General features: G+C 43.4%; 1 protein-coding gene across 1 annotated transcript in view; it reads left to right on the top strand.

Moving 5' to 3' along the window:
• The window catches only part of WWOX (WW domain containing oxidoreductase), an 834115-nt gene that overhangs the window by 50883 nt on the left and 764578 nt on the right, over window positions 1-18654 (top strand). Inside the window, exon 6 of the mRNA XM_044270184.1 lies at window positions 1795-1901. Within this exon, the coding sequence (XP_044126119.1) occupies window positions 1795-1901 (107 nt within the window). The remainder of the gene's footprint in view (window positions 1-1794; window positions 1902-18654) is intronic.

Genomic DNA, 18654 nt, shown 5'->3' with positions numbered 1-18654 from the left:
CTGTCTCAGCAATGAGCATTTTCTACAAGCGTTGTTGCAACTCAGCATTCCCGAGACCAAGCTTTGCAGGGAATTTTACTTTTATGAGGGGCTAAAAAAAAAAAAAAGACAGCAATAAGCGAGGAACAGTTACATCTCCACTTATTGAGAACATCAGTTTATGATGAGAAATAGCACGTGGGTTCTTCTATGCGCTTGGAGGAGCGGGAGACGTCTTCTCGCTTCCACACTCATTTTGTAATCGGTTCTCTGTAGGTGACATTTAGGGCAATGTGCAACCTTTTAATGTACCTTCGTGTTTAGGCTGACCTGGGAGAAGGTGGCCCTCTTGGGGGTCATTTAGGGAGAGGGTGCAATTTATAGATGTAAGAAAGAATGCAAAAAAAGAAAAAGTTGCAAGAGTGCGGAATTGCGTGCGGAGAGTCCGCACCTTGTACAGAAGGAACGAAAGTGGATAATACTTTCCGAAATCTCATCCATGTTCCGCTGAGAATATCCACATCGGACTCTGCACATAACTCCGTGCACAGTGCCGATTTGAGATCCAAAGCATGTCAGTTTATGTTACGGGTGTCTTCTGCAGAGGGGCGAAATATGAGCCAAATCCACACTATTTGGTGTAGATTGTGCCAATGTGGATTTTGACCAGATGCGTTGACTGTACCTTAAAGGAGTTGTTCTACAGTTCCTTGGAGCCAACAACCCCTCCTACCCGGAAAGTGGCTTGGTACCGTGACCACTGTGGCCAATCACAAGTCCACAAGGACCGGTTTAACCCTGCTGTGACATAGCATTCAAGCGGCAGTGACTGCTGAGGCCTGTGACAGGATCAGTCAGCTTCCTAATCCTGCAGGAACCAGGAACGGAGCAGTGGCCGGACCTCGGACCAGTGAATGGGGTTTTTAATGTTCAAGGGATCAGGGCCCCTACGGGTTGTCGGCTCCAAGTCCCCATAACCCGTTTAACACAGGAGTGGCAAAACTTTACATACCTGCAAAAACCTTACACACACAGCCAAACAAACTTTAATTCGGGTCAAAGAAAGATTGGACATGTTGGATTTCAGCACATGTATGATCCCTTGTTCTCCTGGAAAGGTGTCTGATGGCAGCGTAGGGCTCTATTAGGGAAATCAAAACGGATCTGAATACATTGAAAGTCAATGGGTGACTGATCCGTTTTTAGGCTCTTAAAAAAAAAACTGATCCGTCACTAGCATGCAGCGGTTTTGTGTCCGGTCATAAAACGGAATTAAGCTAAACATGCATGGCTGATTTTGAGCATGTTTATGGAAAAGTCAGGAGAAATTGGTGCCAGTCTGGGACAATGTCTCTTGAATGAGCGTGTTTTTCACCCTCTCACCAGTTTTAGAGTCTGCTTCGTTCATTTGTCCTTAAGATTTTTTTTACTTTTTAGTGCTGAATTTTCAGTGGTGCGTCCTTTAAATTACCGTATGTGACTTCACAGCTCTAACTCCTAATAGTGTCTGTCCTAGTCCAGGGTGGTGTAAACCGGCAGATGTTTTGGTGCTTCTTGTGCAAATGTCCAACTCGTTGCTTCAGTCCTGAAATGAGTTTGTCCTCCAGCAAAAGCTGCCGCTGGTACGTTGCTTCTCATCTTAAATTATCTCCCAGGGGTGAAGAAATGATATATTTTAGATTTCTTTATTGCTTGTTTGTTGGTTGCATCCATGAGACGTTCTTTTGCTGGGATTGGCGCCATGTTCACTTGTACTAACAATGGTTTCCTAAGTGGTGGAACAAACTGATTCTGATTTTGCTTTCGACCTTACAGGATTTGAGACCGCACGTTCCTTGGCTCTTCACGGTGCACTGGTAATCCTGGCATGCAGGAACCTCCAAAAGGCGAATGAAGCCAAACGTCAGATAATAGATGAGTGGGTAAGTCGAGATATTTCCATACAAACCATACATTATGAAAGTGCGTACCACCGATGTTGGTACTGAAGTCCAGTATGTAGCAGTGTGTATTCTGTTCATGGGCTAATCGGTTAAGACTGTACGATGAGTTCACGCCTGAGCCATTGTTTCCGCACCTCAGAGCTCAGGCACTTAACAGCTCCTCTACATACAGAGGTTTCTCTGCAATGAGGCCATGGATTAACTAATGTACAGTTTTATAGCAATGAGCAAGCTTTACTAGGTATGGTGCTTGGTTGTTTTGTCTTTCTGGGAAGAGGTTCCCTTTAAGAGCTTCCTGTTTTAGAGGTCCTATCTTTCTATATTAAGCCATAATGAAATGAAAATGTAGACAGAGAAGAGCCAAGTCAGTCTTTGATCTCCGCTGGTCTACAAATACCAGTTAAAGCAGTGGAGACCTAATGTGTGTGATGTATTGCATCGTGAGGCCCTCAGCCAGTCACCAAAGGAGCAAAAAAAAAAAAGGACTGCCCTTACTAGATATCCCAAGTCTATAGATCTTCTCCTTGTAAATGGAGGTCATACAACTTTACATCTGGTGGGTTAACACCTCTGGACCCTGACCTATTGGGATGCAGTGGAGGTTTCTGTAGCTCACATAGACATGCCTTAAGATAATCATTCTACATCTGGCCTAAAGTGAATTGGAGGACTTCTAATTTTTCAATATGGGGTTATGTCAGGCTCCGCCAGGTGTGAGACCATTGGCAAGATGGTTGCCCGTGTCTATAGAAGGTGCGGAATAGGGCTGCAGCTGTCGATTATTTTAGTAATCAAGTATTCTACTGATTAATCCAACGATTAATCGAGTACTCTAATAATGAAAAACAAATTAAAAGAACGTTTTCTATAAAAATTAATCATCCCCCCATGCCACTATCAGTCCCCCTGCCATCAGTCCTTAGCACCATCAACCCCCCTCCATGACATCAGTTCCCCCTCCCCTGTGTCATCAGCTCCCCTCCCAGTGCCATCAGCTACCCCTCCTAGTGCCATCAGCTACCCCTCCTAGTGCCATCAGCTACCCCTCCTAGTGCCATCAGCTACCCCTCCTAGTGCCATCAGCTACCCCTCCTAGTGCCATCAGCTACCCCTCCTAGTGCCATCAGCTACCCCTCCTAGTGCCATCAGCTACCCCTCCTAGTGCCATCAGCTACCCCTCCTAGTGCCATCAGCTACCCCTCCTAGTGCCATCAGCTACCCCTCCTAGTGCCATCAGCTACCCCTCCTAGTGCCATCAGCTACCCCTCCTAGTGCCATCAGCTACCCCTCCTAGTGCTATCAGCTACCCCTCCTAGTGCCATCAGCTACCCCTCCTAGTGCCATCAGCTACCCCTCCTAGTGCCATCAGCTACCCCTCCTAGTGCCATCAGCTACCCCTCCTAGTGCCATCAGCTACCCCTCCTAGTGCCATCAGCTACCCCTCCTAGTGCCATCAGCTACCCCTCCTAGTGCCATCAGCTACCCCTCCTAGTGCCATCAGCTACCCCTCCCAGTGCCGGCCGGCGGGAGACCGCGGGGCAGTGAGTAATAGTAAGTGCTTCACTCACGCTCCATGGTCACATGGTACAAACGAATCCTCGATGCAAAAAATTTGCATTGAGGATTTTTTGTGTCAAGTTACTCAATTGATTCGAGTAATCATTTCCGCCCTAGTGGGCGTTTTTGAAATATTTTGAAAAATTTCTAAACCTTGATTTTTCTCTTGACTTTTATTCCTTTTATGTGGTGCCGCTGTCGATTGCTTCCCATCAGGTTGTATTTTGCTTTTCTATGCCGTCCCTCCTTCTCCTGCAAACCATTCAGCACTGAAAGGGTGGGCCGTTCCTGTAGCTGCGCTGCGCCAAGATCTGTTCAGGCAGCAGGTGGCTCTCGTATCTCATACACGTTCTCCCAGGCCTCCAGCATTAAGTGGCAGCATATTGTGTCTATAAGTACTTTTCAAAACCCTGCCATTTGCCACTTCTAAGGGATTTGTTTCCTCTCTCTTTAGGAAAACAGTTTCGCATGTCCACCGATTAACTGAGACAAAGCCGTCAGTGATTTTTTTTGTTTTGTTATTCTTTTTTTTTTTTTTTTATGGCTTTGTAGTTGTTTATTGAGAGGGGCTAATTAACTTTGATTATTGTGCTAATATTATGGCACTTTGACAGTTCTTCAGATTTTCGAGCCTGCGAAAATAAACAAATGAAATGCAGGTGCTGGAGCAGAAAGAAGAAGTTATTACTGAACTTTGATTACTCGCTCTATATATCGCCAGGAGAAAATCGGTTGATTAATTACAGGATGTCGCAAATTTTCTTTGCATTCCATGAGGGGGAAGAAAAAGTGTTCTTCTCGAAGCCTCTTTGTACCTATTGGGATGTAAATGATCTGATATCTTATGACTCCGTGTATCAAATAGACAAAAATAAATTGCTGTGATTTTTTTTATTTTTATTCTATGCACGTCATAGTGAATGGCATATATCATAGAGATGTTATATGTGGGGGACGGGGGTGCAAGAACGGGGCTGTGGAGCTCATTGCTGACCAGTGAGTCTTCGATCCACGATGGTCTTTCATGACTTCAAGTCATAGACTACAGGGGAGTCTCTTTTAAATGAAGCCATTTTATTTTTATTTTTTCTGTACAGCATTATGGGGGCGGCCATCTTGGCTGAGACGCTGCTCTGTTCTGTCAGAAGCAGTTCAGAGATTTGCTTTACAGCAGTCCCAAGGACCATAGGAACCTGTAGACTGGAGATAACACATTGAATTCCTATGGAAGTGTTTTGAGTTTCTTCTATGACCTGGGGGAGCTCATAAGTTGGGACCATTACCTATTGTGAATGGTTGATCCTGGCTTAGCTACACACACAGGTGTTACCTTACATTCAGTCCTATCTTTGATGATGATAACATGACTGCTTGAAAAGTAGAACAGGAAGTATCGGCTTCTTGTGAGGCTCGATGGTTAGTGTAAAAACTGCAGGATTTCAAGTACTTTTTTTTAATAGCAATGGTGATGAGACTATTACAGGTAGATATAATTAAAAAACAAAACCTTGATTTAAAGTAGATCAATTCCAATAAATCAATACATTCCCATTAATATATCATTAACATGCTGTATGTAACAATAATAACCTATGGACCCACCTCACTTGCCATTATTTTTTATTTATTTATTATTATTATTATAATATTATTATTTACAAAGGCAGCAAAAACATAAATACTTAATTTTTTGGGTGTATACAGTATATATTTATATTTTAATTTTTTAATATTTATATATAGATTTAGATAGTGTGTGTGTGTGTGTGTGTGTATATATATATATATATATATAGACATTCTCGTTTGTGGAGGACATATAAAAATGTAATTATTTTACTGCTTCAAAATAATTTTTTTCCTTTAAAAAAAAAAAAAATGAAGAAACAATTTCAATATCCTGGGAACGTCTGTAAAAAATATTTATGTGACAGCTAGTGAGGAATGCTCAGTTTTAGAGATAAGCGAATTTCATGTTCTGAAATTCGTTCACGCTTCGTTTGGTGGTAAAAGTAGAATTGCGTTACCCCGGACCATAACGCAATTCTATAGAGGCATTCCGTTATTTCTTCCGTCTTAATAGAAGTCTATGGCCTGCATAACGGATCCGTCCGGTTTCCGTTATGCAGGAGAGCCCTCTCCTGATCCTGAGGACTCCCCTGCATAACGGAAACGGGACGGATCCGTTATGCAGGCCATAGACTTCTATTATGACGGAATGAATAATGGAATGCCGTTATGCATTCCGCCATAGAATTGCGTTATGGTCCGTGGTAACTGAATTTATAATGGAATTCTACTTTTACCACCAAACAAAGCGGGAACGAATTTCAAAATATGAAATTCGCTCATCTCTACCCAATTTCTTTTAATAAGTGGCAATTTCAGACGATTGTGTCAATCTTTCGATCTCAAATCAGATGATTGCCTTCTCCACCTCTATTCTGTAAAATATAGATTTCATTCACGTTAACAGAACAATATTTTTTTTCCATTATTTTCCCCATATGATTATGGAAGGAGAAAGGAAAATCCCGACTGACTTTGTTTTTTCCCCTTTAATGCAAGATGTTATTTTTTGACATTATCTCGCTTTAAAGATTTTAAAGGAAGAAGGATCATAAATATATCTATACAGAAGGATTTATAACTCGTAGCCAGAGGTAGAGAAAAAACCCAAATGGCCGGTCTCCTCTTTCCGATCAGTTGCTGAGTTCGATTCCAGTCCCAGCCGACTCGCCCCTCCTTCGTCGGCACGCTCATTGCATTTCTGTGGGAGTGATTACAGCAAAAGATCCACGTTACACCCCAAGCTTTTTGGTGCCGTCTGTTTCCTTTTTTTTTTTTGTTCATGCATGATCGAGCCTAATATCGGGTTTTCAGCTTTGTTTGATTTCTTGTACCCTGAAAAGAAGGAAATTACAACAGTAAAACTGTGATTTGTTTTAATCAGAAGGATATTGTCTAACATAAATCTCATTTTGAGCTGTAGAAAAGCCCTCGAGCAGCTCAGGGAGGAAAAAAAAAAAATATCAATACTTTGTAAAGTAGGACTGATCGCTCCAATACGGAACTTTAATTGACTTTAAGGCTTAATGAAAAACAGGGTCCTGTATGTGTAGACGCGGCTCCATCAGGAAGCGATGGAATCTTCGTAAGCAATCAGAAGCAGTAATTGAATAATATGGGTTTAGGAGGTGAGCCATTTGCTTATGGTTATTGGTAGATTATATGGATATCATGGGAGTGCTTGTTGTTTCTCAGAGTATGTTACTTAGTAGGGCAAATTTATGTAGGCAGCAAGTGTAATATTTGATATGATTTACCTGTGACCAGTGGCTTACATAGAGAAGTACGGGCCCCATAGCAAGGATCGAACCAGCACAGAAGGATTTCTGCCTAAACCCTTTTCAATGACCCTTGGGCCATTTTTCCCACTGCCTCAATTGCTAAAAGTTGTTCCTTTTGAGGGTAGAGTCCTGACCAAGTTTTCGCCCCCAGTAGAAGAGGAGATAATCCCAACTAAGACTGGGCCCCCTATTGCCCTGTGCCCCATAGCAGTCGCATGGTCTACCGCTATGGTAGTTACACCCCTGCCTGTGATTATTAAGGCACATTTACCCCTATAAAAAAATAAAAGGGGGTTGTGCCACGAAACGTATTCTACATTTTTTAAGCCAGCACCTGGATCTGAATACTTTTGTAATGGCATGTAATTAAAGCCACTGAGCTAGTCAATAAAATGTATCTGTAGAGCGCCACCTGCTGTTTGTTCTTTTCCTTATTTCCTGTCCACCTCACTGAGGCGGTCGCACACGCTCAGTTTAAATCTTCAACTGCCACCAGCCACATCTTCTGTTAAAAGCTGTGTCAGTCACAGCAGAAAGGACTCGCCCCTGAGCCGCCAGCCTGAAGAGAATCTAGCCAAACAATTTGAGTAATGTGGAGCAATGAATGGTGGGATCTCTGGATCCAAGGCTGGTTCTAGCTTTATTAGAGATTGTCATGTACTGTATGCTGTCTGATTTTCATTTTTTACCTCAGTCATGGCATAACCCCTTTTAAAATGGCAAGCATTTGGCCACCATTACCGCTTCCAGGAAAATGTAGAGACCACTCTTCTTAGAAGAACACAGTTCCACCTAGCCTTGTCAAGTATGCATTCATCACTGGTATATTACTGCATAGGTAAGTAGATCTTGTAAGTACATTGAAAACTTGGTGAGACCTAGGATGGCAGCCGTAAGATTTGCATTAGGTTGTATTCACACTTTTGTGAAACACGTTTATGTTTATGAAGGACTCATTTGTGTACCTATATCTTAAGGGCAAATGATACTTGTTTCATGACAGCTGAATAGAGTTGGAGGCGTGTGTCCTCTATTGTCTGCCACTCACATTGCTGTTCTAACACCTCTCCTGAGGCAGTTTCATAATCACACCTAATCAACATCATGTCTCTGTGAGGTCCTTGACCTTATGTTTATTACAAACCGGATTCCAAAAAAGTTGGGACACTAAACAAATTGTGAATAAAAACTGAATGCAATGATGTGGAGATGGCAAATGTCAATATTTTATTTGTAATAGAACGTAGATGACAGATCAAACGTTTAATCCGAGTAAATGTATCATTTTAAAGGAAAAATACGTTGATTCAAATTTTCACGGTGTCAACAAATCCCCAAAAAGTTGGGACAAGTAGCAATAAGAGGCTGGAAAAAGTACATTTGAGCATAACGAAGAGCTGGAAGACCAATTAACACTAATTAGGTCAATTGGCAACATGATTGGGTATAAAAAGAGCTTCTCAGAGTGGCAGTGTCTCTCAGAAGCCAAGATGGGTAGAGGATCACCAATTCCCACAATGTTGTGCAGAAAGATAGTGGAGCAATATCAGAAAGGTGTTACCCAGCGAAAAATTGCAAAGACTTTGCATCTATCATCATCAACTGTGCATAACATCATCCGAAGATTCAGAGAATCTGGAACAATCTCTGTGCGTAAGGGTCAAGGCCATAAAACCATACTGGATGCCCGTGATCTCCGGGCCCTTAAACGACACTGCACCACAAACAGGAATGCTACTGTAAAGGAAATCACAGAATGGGCTCAGGAATACTTCCAGAAACCATTGTCAGTGACCACAATCCACCGTGCCATCCGCCGTTGCCAGCTGAAACTACAGTGCAAAGAAGAAGCCATTTCTAAGCAAGATCCACAAGCTCAGGCGTTTTCACCGGGCCGGGGATCATTTAAAATGGAGTGTGGCAAAATGGAAGACTGTTCTGTGGTCAGACGACTCACGATTCAAAGTTCTTTTTGGAAATCTGGGACGCCATGTCATCCGGACCAAAGAGGACAAGGACAACCCAAGTTGTTATCAATGCTCAGTTCAGAAGCCTGCATCTCTGATGGTATGGGGTTGCATGAGTGCGTGTGGCATGGGCAGCTTGCATGTCTGGAAAGGCACCATCAATGCAGAAAAATATATTCAGGTTCTAGAACAACATATGCTCCCATCCAGACGTCACCTCTTTCAGGGAAGACTATGCATTTTTCAACAAGATAATGCCAGACCACATTCTGTATCAATCACAACATCATGGCTGCGTAGGAGAAGGATCCGGGTACTGAAATGGCCAGTCTGCAGTCCAGATCTTTCACCTATAGAGAACATTTGGCACATCATAAAGAGGAAGGTGCAACAAAGAAGGCCCAAGACGATTGAACAGTTAGAGGCCTGTATTAGACAAGAATGGGAGAGCATTCCTATTTCTAAACTTGAGAAACTGGTCTCCTCGGTCCCCAGACGTCTGTTGAGTGTTGTAAGAAGAAGGGGAGATGCCACACAGTGGTGAAAATGGCCTTGTCCCAACTTTTTGGGGATTTGTTGACACCATGAAATTCTGATTCAACATATTTTCCCCTTAAAATGGTACATTTTCTCAGTTTAAACTTTTGTTCCGTGATTTATGTTCTATTCTGAATAAAATATTAGAAGTTGGCACCTCCACATCATTGCATTCAGTTTTTATTCGCAATTTGTATAGTGTCCCAACTTTTTTGGAATCCGGTTTGTATGATAAATAGATTATGCTGACTGAAGCATGAGTCACCAGTATTTTATGCCAGGTATTTCTGGTATATTCTTTTGAAGACATTTCGCTAGTCATTCGACTTTTGCTGTGGCCTTTTACTTCTTGTAGATTTTGTAAAGACTTTTGCCTGCTGTAACTCTTGTTAAAGAGGTTATCCAACCTTTTTTCATACCTGTGGCCCGTGCCTTGGTGGTGATCATACTTACCTGGTTCCTTGCGCTGGGTTCTGGCTCCATCTCTGGTGCTTCCGTGTCTCTCAGCATCAACATCATGTTGACAGGGAGCACGTAACCGCTGCAGCCAATCACCGGCCGCAGTGGTGACCTATCACATGTATGTCTGGTTGCACGCAGGAGCCCAGTGATGCAGGACAGCTGTGCTTACCACTGAGCCACCACCGTGCCTATTAAAATGGCTCTCCAGCTTCATGAATTAAAAAAAAAAGTGGGAATGGAGACTAGCAGAAGACTATGGAAGCACCAACACTTTTGTCAGCCGTGTTTTTTTTTTTTTTTTAACAGATTTCATGAGATTAGATAATCCCTTTATATTACTGGGCTGTTTCTTTATCTCCCATAGACTCCCAGGAGATTGAACGTGTCCCCAGTTCTCCAGGCTTTACTGTTGAGTGTACTCCATGTTCTTTTGGATCTGAGCCCTGTGGCCTACGACAGCAGACTGTGCTTTATGGTTGACTTCCAGAATTTGCTCACTCTCAGTTTGAGGACACGACTTTTGCTAAGTAATGACTGCATTTCATGGAACTATTTGTCAACATATGTGTTTTATGGCATCGTATGTGTATTCCCAAGTTTACATTAAATTAAAAATAGAAGATAATAGACCATACATATTGAACAAACAAGTGGTGGTGTGCTGCTGATGGTTTACAAACACAGTAACCTGTTTACTTGAGAGTTTGGACTTGTGTGCATTCTTTAAGACTTTTCCATAGAGCTATCCCGAGAAAAAGGTTCTTTAAAGGGGTTTTCCAGGAGTTCAATATTGATGGCCTATCCTCAATGTAGGACTTCAGTGTCAGATTGTTTGGGGTCTGACTCCCAATATGCACACTAGCTCGGCTGTTCTGGTCACTCCCACAGAAGTGAATGGTCGGAGCATTCTGGGAATTGTCCTTTCCGAACAGCTGTAGAGCCGGAAGTTGCCGATCTCTGAGGTATACCCAGGGCTGTGGAGTTGTGAGCCAAAGTTCTGACTCCGACTCCATCGTAAATTGCCAATGATTTAGTAATGACAAATTTACGGTAGTAAAATAGTGACATCAATTTTTTTTTTCTTATTTTCATGTGAGTAATCAGGCTACTTGACAGAACATAAAACATTTATTGGAATACAATTTCTGAAATTCCTGACTTTTTCTAAATTACTGTAAGTAAATATGCAATGTACTATACATTTAATAACTGGAAACAGTTATTCACTTAATACATTTAAGAAATGTATGAATTTGTCCTCAGAAAAAGTCAGAAAATCTTTGTGTACTGTATTTTTCGCCCTATAAGACCCACCCGCCCATAAGACGCACCTAGGTTTTAGAGGAGGAAAATGTCATTAGACCGCAGATCATAACCCCAATCAGACCTCCAATGTTAATCAATTCTCAGCTCAGACCCTCAGTGTTAATCAGACCTCAATTCAGAGGCCCAAGCAGGCCTCAGATCAGACCCCCAATGTTAATTAGACCTCAGATCCGACCCCCAATCAGACCTCCAGTGTTAGACTAAATGGACCTCAAATCAGTCCCCAGTGTTAATCAGCCCCCCAAATGGACCTCAGATCAGACTCCCAATGTTAGACTGCAGCTCAGACCTCCCAAAAGACCTAACATCAGACCCCCAATGTTAATTAGACCTCAGATCAGGCCCCCAATGTTAATTAGACAGCAGCTCAGACCCCCAAAATTGCCTCGGATCAGACAAATAAATAAACTCGCCTCACCTGTTCTGGACGCCGCAGCTGCCCCTGAGATCCAGCGCTCTTTCTGCCACTGTGTGTGCAGAGCAGAGTCTACGGTGCCTGCAGAAGACGACCAGGGAGTGGTGAGTACAGCCAGCACAAAGAGTGCTGAATTCACTGTTCCCAAGTCCTACTGTACTAATGAGGGCTTCCATGATGGAAGCTTTCATTAGTATTCATGCTATAAGAAGCACTACCATTTTTCCACCACTTTTGGGTGAAAAAACTGTGTCTTATAGGGCGAAATACGATATGCACTGGAAATGCAGAGAATCATGTGCAAGTCCAAATGGGATTAAAAGAAACGTAAAAAGTAGCAGCTGTATTTATTGCTGTCATAACAGGGTTGTCCAGGAATACATAAATTTTAACGGGTGCCTGCAGTCTGCCCGGCTATGGAAAGAATCATACTTACCGGCTCTCCGCGGCTCCCGTTTGTCCATCTTCCGATCCACAGCTTGTTTTCTTCTTCTCCACCATGGACATGATCATCTGCTCCGCTGCAGCCAATGACAGGTGTCCACAATAGACACATCACCACTGAAGCCAGTTATTGATCATGCCCATGCTGGGGAGGAGGTAAACAAGCTGTGAACTTGAAGATGGATAAACTAGAGCCTGAACGCGGGTAGGCAAGTATGATTCATTCCATAGCGGAGGCAGCCTGCAGGGAACCTGTGAAAAGTTTCTTATTACCCGACAACCCCTTTAATGCTGTCATCTTGTTCTGTCTAGCAGTTCTGTGATGACTGCAGGCATAGCCAGTAGTGAACTTCTTCCTCTGGTCTTTAGAGGATGAACTTACTAATGCGCATGTGCAGCACCGTTTCAGTCCTTAGAGTAGCATGAAGATTCCTAGTAGAAGGGACAGGAGAGGTGAGAACTGATTATCTATCACCACTAGGACACCCTGCTTATCACCGATTTTGATAAATAGAGGCTTTAGAGGGATAGATTATAAAATAAGTTTGATTAATATTTCTAAACTTTTTCCAATTTTGTAGAAAAATTAATACATTAGCTACACAGTATTAAGGCTCTTGCACACGGCTGTCCGCAATCCGGAAGGAGCAAAGAAATAGCAAAAAAATAGAACATGTCTCCCTTGAGTAAAGCTGAAAGAGGCCCATAACAGCTGGAGGTGCACAGTGCTTTAAAGGCTAAGGACACCTTTGGGGGCATTCTTTTAATGATTGCATTCGGCTTATTTTGCGGTAAAATCTGTGGTCTTTATTAAAAATGTTCAACCATTTTTTTTCTACAGATTTCACTTTCAGTGCATTTACAGATTGGCAGGCTCTCTGCTTCTTATTGAATCTATCAGAGCGCTGCTCTGTCAGCTCAGTCTGTAGCCCTTATCTCGGAGCTCCCGACAGCTCATAAACACTGACAGGAATTTAGCTATAATGACTGTTTATGAGCTGTCAGGAGTTCAGAGATGAATGCTACAGATTGAGCCGACACAGCAGTTCTCTGACAGGTTCAATGTGAAGCAAGAGAGCCTGGTAGTCTGAAAATGCACAGAAACTGTAGAAGAAAACTGTTTACAAAGACCAATTGAAAAATAGATTTTAACCCAAATGTACAGAATGTTCAAGCAGTCGGTAGGATTCTAAGCCCCTAGACCTGTGATGGCTAACCTCCGGCACTCCAGCTGTGGTAAAGCTACGACTCCCAAGATTTACACTTGCTTGGCTGTTCTCAGAACTCCTTAGAGGTGAATGGAGCATGCTGGGAGTTGTAGTTTCACCACAGCTGGCGTGCCGGAGGTTAGCTATCCCTGTCAGTGTGATCTTCTGGAATACTTGTGCAATCACTCAGAAAAGAGAATTGTGCGCTTTTTCAATTAGAGTGCAAACCCTGGACCTGCTGTGGATTCCTAACTCAGGCTAGCTGCATCATCACGGGAATAGCCAGAAGGGTAGGTTTTGATATCGGTTTTGCTAATCTTTCTGGCTGAAATCTGCAGCAAAAATGGCTTAAAGGGGTTGTCCCATGAAAAATATTTTAGAGTTTTCAAACCTAGATCTGAATAGTTTTGTAATTGCATGTAATTCAAAATATATTATAGCTACTGAGTTATTCACTGAAATCTATCTGTACAGCGCCACCTGCTGTTTGCTCCTTTTCTAGTTTCTCTGTCCTGCTGACTGAGACAGTAGCACCTGTGTAGTAGAAAGGACCCACCCCCTGAGCAGAACATTTGGAGCAGTGAATGGGGTGAGCTTTGGAGCCATGTGAGGCACAGGAGCCATGTGAGGCACAGGGCTGGTTTTAGTCTTGTTAGAAAGAGGTTGTCATGTACTACACTTTTTTCTATTATTCTTGGGACAACCCGTTTAACATTTCATTGAAATGGGAGTCCGTGGGATAGTTTGATTAAAAAAAAAAAAAAAAAGACATCAATCCTTACTGCAAATCCATGACAAAAATCCAAGAGTCAGCTTTGGCACGGATTCTGCCATGTGAACAACCCCCCTGATGCCACCCTTCTCTTCCATATCGGAGAATTAGGGAGGGGAAGAGGGAGAGGCAACCAGCATTGGACTACCCTGTGCTAGGTTAGTGAGATGAGATGGCGTTCACAACAGTGGGAGCATTTTGATTTCTGCAGTGGGGCTTCGTATACCCCCGTGCCTGCCCCGGTTGTAACTGACAGCAGCATATTTAGGACAAACCAGTAGGCAGAGCAGTGGTTTTGGCACAGCCAGAGTTAGTCATGGCGGCAAGCAGGCCTGGACTGCGTAGCCGCAGCTTCGCTGACGTTCCCGTGGATGGATTGTCGAAATCCTTTCTGTTTCTAAACATATGGCATGAATTTTCTGCTCTCATTATGGATGCCGAGAGAAGGGAAAGGCAAATATTTACACTACATTCATGTTTTACAGTAAAAACACTGTTCTGCTTGTTTATACAGTTTCAATGTTATAATTTTTATGGTCTGTTTGAAAACCGCTGTAAACCTGGATCTAAATCATAAAGGTGATTTGTTACATTCTGCCTCTATCCAGTGCGGAGTTACTGCAGCGTTCGCTCCACAGTCAGTGGGACTCGGTGCCCGGCTAGATCTCCGCATACCCCAGAGCTATTCATTTAGATTTATTTTGATTATACAAATGGAGAACTTGACATTTTAAATTAATTAAAGTTATTTTATTAAAAGCTGATTGTCACACAGAGAGTGAGTGCACTTTTTGGTTATGTTTTAAGCGATGGCTTCCTGCATGTTCAACTTGACATAATGTTGTTTTTTTTGCCTTTTGTTGTGATTAAGCTTTGGTAAGGTTAATATAGTTCTGCTGGAAAATATAATATAATATGGCTAAAATAGGGGAGAGCGCAGAGAGGTCTAATGTAGTATTAGTTACTATGCGCTCCATGAGCCCAGGGGTGAAAAGCGTTTGACGTTTGGACATACACGAGCTTTTCTCGTCTCTGGGTGGGACATAACTAAACTCCCCCCAAACGCTATATCTGTGGTCCCTGAGATTTTAAAACAGACTAAATAACATACTCCCACTCCCGTCTGCTGGATTTCGTCCTCACTGCACCCAATCGCTACTTAATCTTAAAGTGACACTCCAGTTCAATAAAATAAATTCAAATAAGGCCGCATCCGTTTTTGCAGTCTGGAAATCACGGGTACCAGCCATGCAGTGCGGCCTCCTTGGCTGGAAGAAGAGGGACCTGATAATTAGCGGATCCGCAACTTAATAGATAAAAAGGAGTTTGTTCATTCCCCAGTCAATGGGAAGGTTTTTTCTTGAACCAGAGGGCTGTTTTAGCGTTCCCAGGAGTACCCACCAGTTATGTTTGCCCAGGTTTCTCCAGTGGACCCTTAAAGGGGTTGTCCGGGTTCAGAGCTGAACCCGGACATACCTCCATTTTCACCCAGCAGCCCCCCTGACTTGAGCATCGGAGCAGTTCATGCTCCGATGCTCTCCTTTGCCCTGCTCTAAATCGCGCAGGGCAAAGGCATTTTTTGGAGATCCGATGACCTACCGTGCTCTCCATGGGGCTGCCAGGAAGCCCGGTGACGTCACCGGCAGTGATGGGCGGGATTTAGCGCTGCCCTAGCCAGTAAAACGGCTAGAGCAGCGCTAAAGCCCGCCCATCAGAGCCGGTGACGTCACCGAACACACTGCCGGGTGGAAGCTTCTGCCCGGCAGTGTGTTTTATGATAAACAAAAGAGCCCGTGCCCTGCGTGATTTAGCGCATGGCAAGGGAGCGCATCGGAGCATGAGATGCTGCAATGCTAGCCTCAGGGGGGCTGCCTGGGTGAAAATAAGGGTATGTCCGGGTTCAGCTCTGAACCCGAACAACCCCTTTAAGGGTACCTTCACACGCCGCAGATTTTGTTGCAAAAACTTTCGGAACTAAAAATCTGTCACACTAATTTGAATGAGGTGGCAAGCACATGGATTTCTGCAAGCCCCACTCAAGTGAATGGAACTGATTTTAAGTCATGGAAATTTCTGCAAGACAGTCCACAGAGTGGACTGACCTCTCTAATACTCACTGATCTGACCGCTCTACTACATAGCTTGTTTGAAAGCATCTGCAATATATTTTGGAAATCCTAGTGGTGACTGCATATTGAGTTCCCAGGTTCTCTCTGCCCCTCTATTGCTGCTTGACATCTTTCTTCATTTAGTATTCAGTGGTGAGGTGGGGTGAGGTGGGGTGGGACATAACTATTGAGCTCACTAAATATGAGGCCTCCCTAGCGGTGCTCGCCTGTATTGAGCAGACACAATGAGTTTAGCAACAACCCAGCATTTTCCTTAGAGTCGCCAAATTTAGCTGGCGTCAGATAGGGGAGCATAAAGCTGGGGCAGTTTTCTTTTAAAGGCTATGGGCACCCTTGAAGTGAAACAGTCTGCATGTGTATTTTTAGCTAAAATTCATTTTTTAGCAATTGAGTTTTATTAAAATTTCAACTGTTGTGTTCTGTAGTCTGCATGTATTCTCACATCCTTCAGGCTGCTCAGTCCTATTCAGTGTGAAATCTGTCAGACAAGCTCTTTGATGATTCTGTCAATAGCCACTCTCCCAGCTCTCCTTACCACTCATAAAGTGGACACCACTTTTGATCTAAATGATTATTAGGTTGTAAACCTGTCAGCTTAGGTTTTTGTTAAGGACGGCAGAGAGAGGAACTACAGACCGAGCCTATTATAGAGCTTGTTTGACCGTCTTTACACAGAATGGGTCAGAGCAGCCTGTAATATATGAGAATATGTGCAGGCTACAGGAAACAAAGTTGAAAATGTCTACTAAAACCCTATACTTTTCTATAACCTTTCTATACTTTCTATTTTCATAGTGATCATCTTTAGTTGCCCTTGTATGCTACCATAAGGGCACACTCACACGCTGCGGATTTTGTTGTAGAAGTTGTTCCATTTACCTGAATGAGGTTTGCAAAAATCCTTGTGCTTGCCGCCCCATTAAAATGAATGGAACAGATTTTCAGCCGTGGGAAATTCTGCCACAAAATCTGCAGGTGCCCTATTAGTGTCACATTTTTAGTGTTTTTCTTGTGAGTTCAGGGATTTCTGATGTTACGCAGTCCAATTAATTGAATTACAAATTTCATTTCCTATTGCAAAACAGACAAGAAAATGAAAAAATAAATTAAATTAAAAAAAAATGTCGTTCTGATATGGCAGTGCCAGGTGCAATAAAAGGAGCATTATGCAAAACAAGTCTCAATCAGGCCAAAGTTACTCCTGGTCCCTAAAGCTTTGGAAATAGATCATGGCTGCCAGGGTGCCTCATTCCATTGTGTCTTTAAAGGGTTTCTGTCACTACACTTTTCAGTATTAAACAGGCTGACGTTATACATGAGCAAATGCCACCTGAATTTAACTGTGCCCCCGTTTTTGTGCAATTAAAACTTTTATTATATGCTAATTATCCTCTATGAGCAGGGGGGGGGGGGGTGCGTTGCACTTGCTCCTAGGGGCTCCGTTCGTCCACCTCTTTCCACTCCCTTCTACTTTTGATTGACAGAGCCAGGCCAGCGTTGGTCTCCTCCTGTCTGCCGGGAAAATCTCTGCGCAGGTGCAGTGAGGGACGGACGCTCGCCGGCTGCTGGCTTCCTCACTGCGACGTATTCTGCGCAGGCGCAGTGAGGTAGGCGGCGGCCGACAAACGTCTTTCCCTCACTGCGCTTGCGCCGAATACTGAACGGGACGGCGCAGGTGCGAGATCTCCCTCGCAGACAGGGCCGGCAGGAGGAGACCAACGCTGGCCTGGCTCTGTCAATCAAAAGTAGAAGGGAGTGGAAAGAGGTGGGCAAACGGAGCCTCTAGGAGCAAGGTGCAACGCCCCCCCCTTGCTCCTAGAGGCTAATTAGCATATAATAAAGTTATAATTGCACAAAAACGGGGGCACTAGTTAAATTCAGGTGACGTTTGCACATGTATAACGTCAGCCTGTTTAATAGTGAAAGAAACCCTTTAATAACACTCTGTGTTGGCGCAGGTGGACGGCTCAGTGTTATGGTTTCATTCACAGGGGTATATTGATCTCTGTGAGTAGGTAGGGGGTCCCAAGGCCAATGCCAAATATCCCCCCCAATCTATACAGGGAATGGTGTATGTACAGCTGTATGTGCACAGATCTCATACCACAGCTGTCTCTCGGTGTTTTGTTTTGCTGTAGGCACAGAGTGTAGTCCACTGTGATGCACCCTCCCTGGTGATTGATAATTGGAAGCAGATTGATAGAAACTAATTGACCTGTAGAACACTGGGATTCCGATAGATTCTGACCGGAGCAGCAGCCAAGTGTTTAAAACCTTACTTGACATGGCTGTTTCAGTAACTACTTGCATTCCCCATGTGATAAAGTCTGGAGCATCCTTATGACTCTATGCGGTACCATTCCTGTATTAGGGCTCATGCACACAGTCATAAGTGTCTGCGGTCCGCTAATCATGGATCTGCAAAACACGTATACCGGCCGAGTGCATGTGGGTGTTTTTTTTTTTCTCTCCTAAAACAGACAAGGATGGGACATTTCTGCAGGAGTAAAAAAAAAAAAAAGGTCCGTATCCGATAAGCATTAGATATGGACCAAAACTACAGCC

The sequence above is a fragment of the Bufo gargarizans genome, chromosome 10, assembly GCF_014858855.1.
Source record: "Bufo gargarizans isolate SCDJY-AF-19 chromosome 10, ASM1485885v1, whole genome shotgun sequence".
NCBI lineage: Eukaryota > Metazoa > Chordata > Amphibia > Anura > Bufonidae > Bufo > Bufo gargarizans.
The sequence above is the reverse complement of the archived record's forward strand: the minus strand, read 5'-3'. Positions and strand labels throughout refer to the sequence as shown.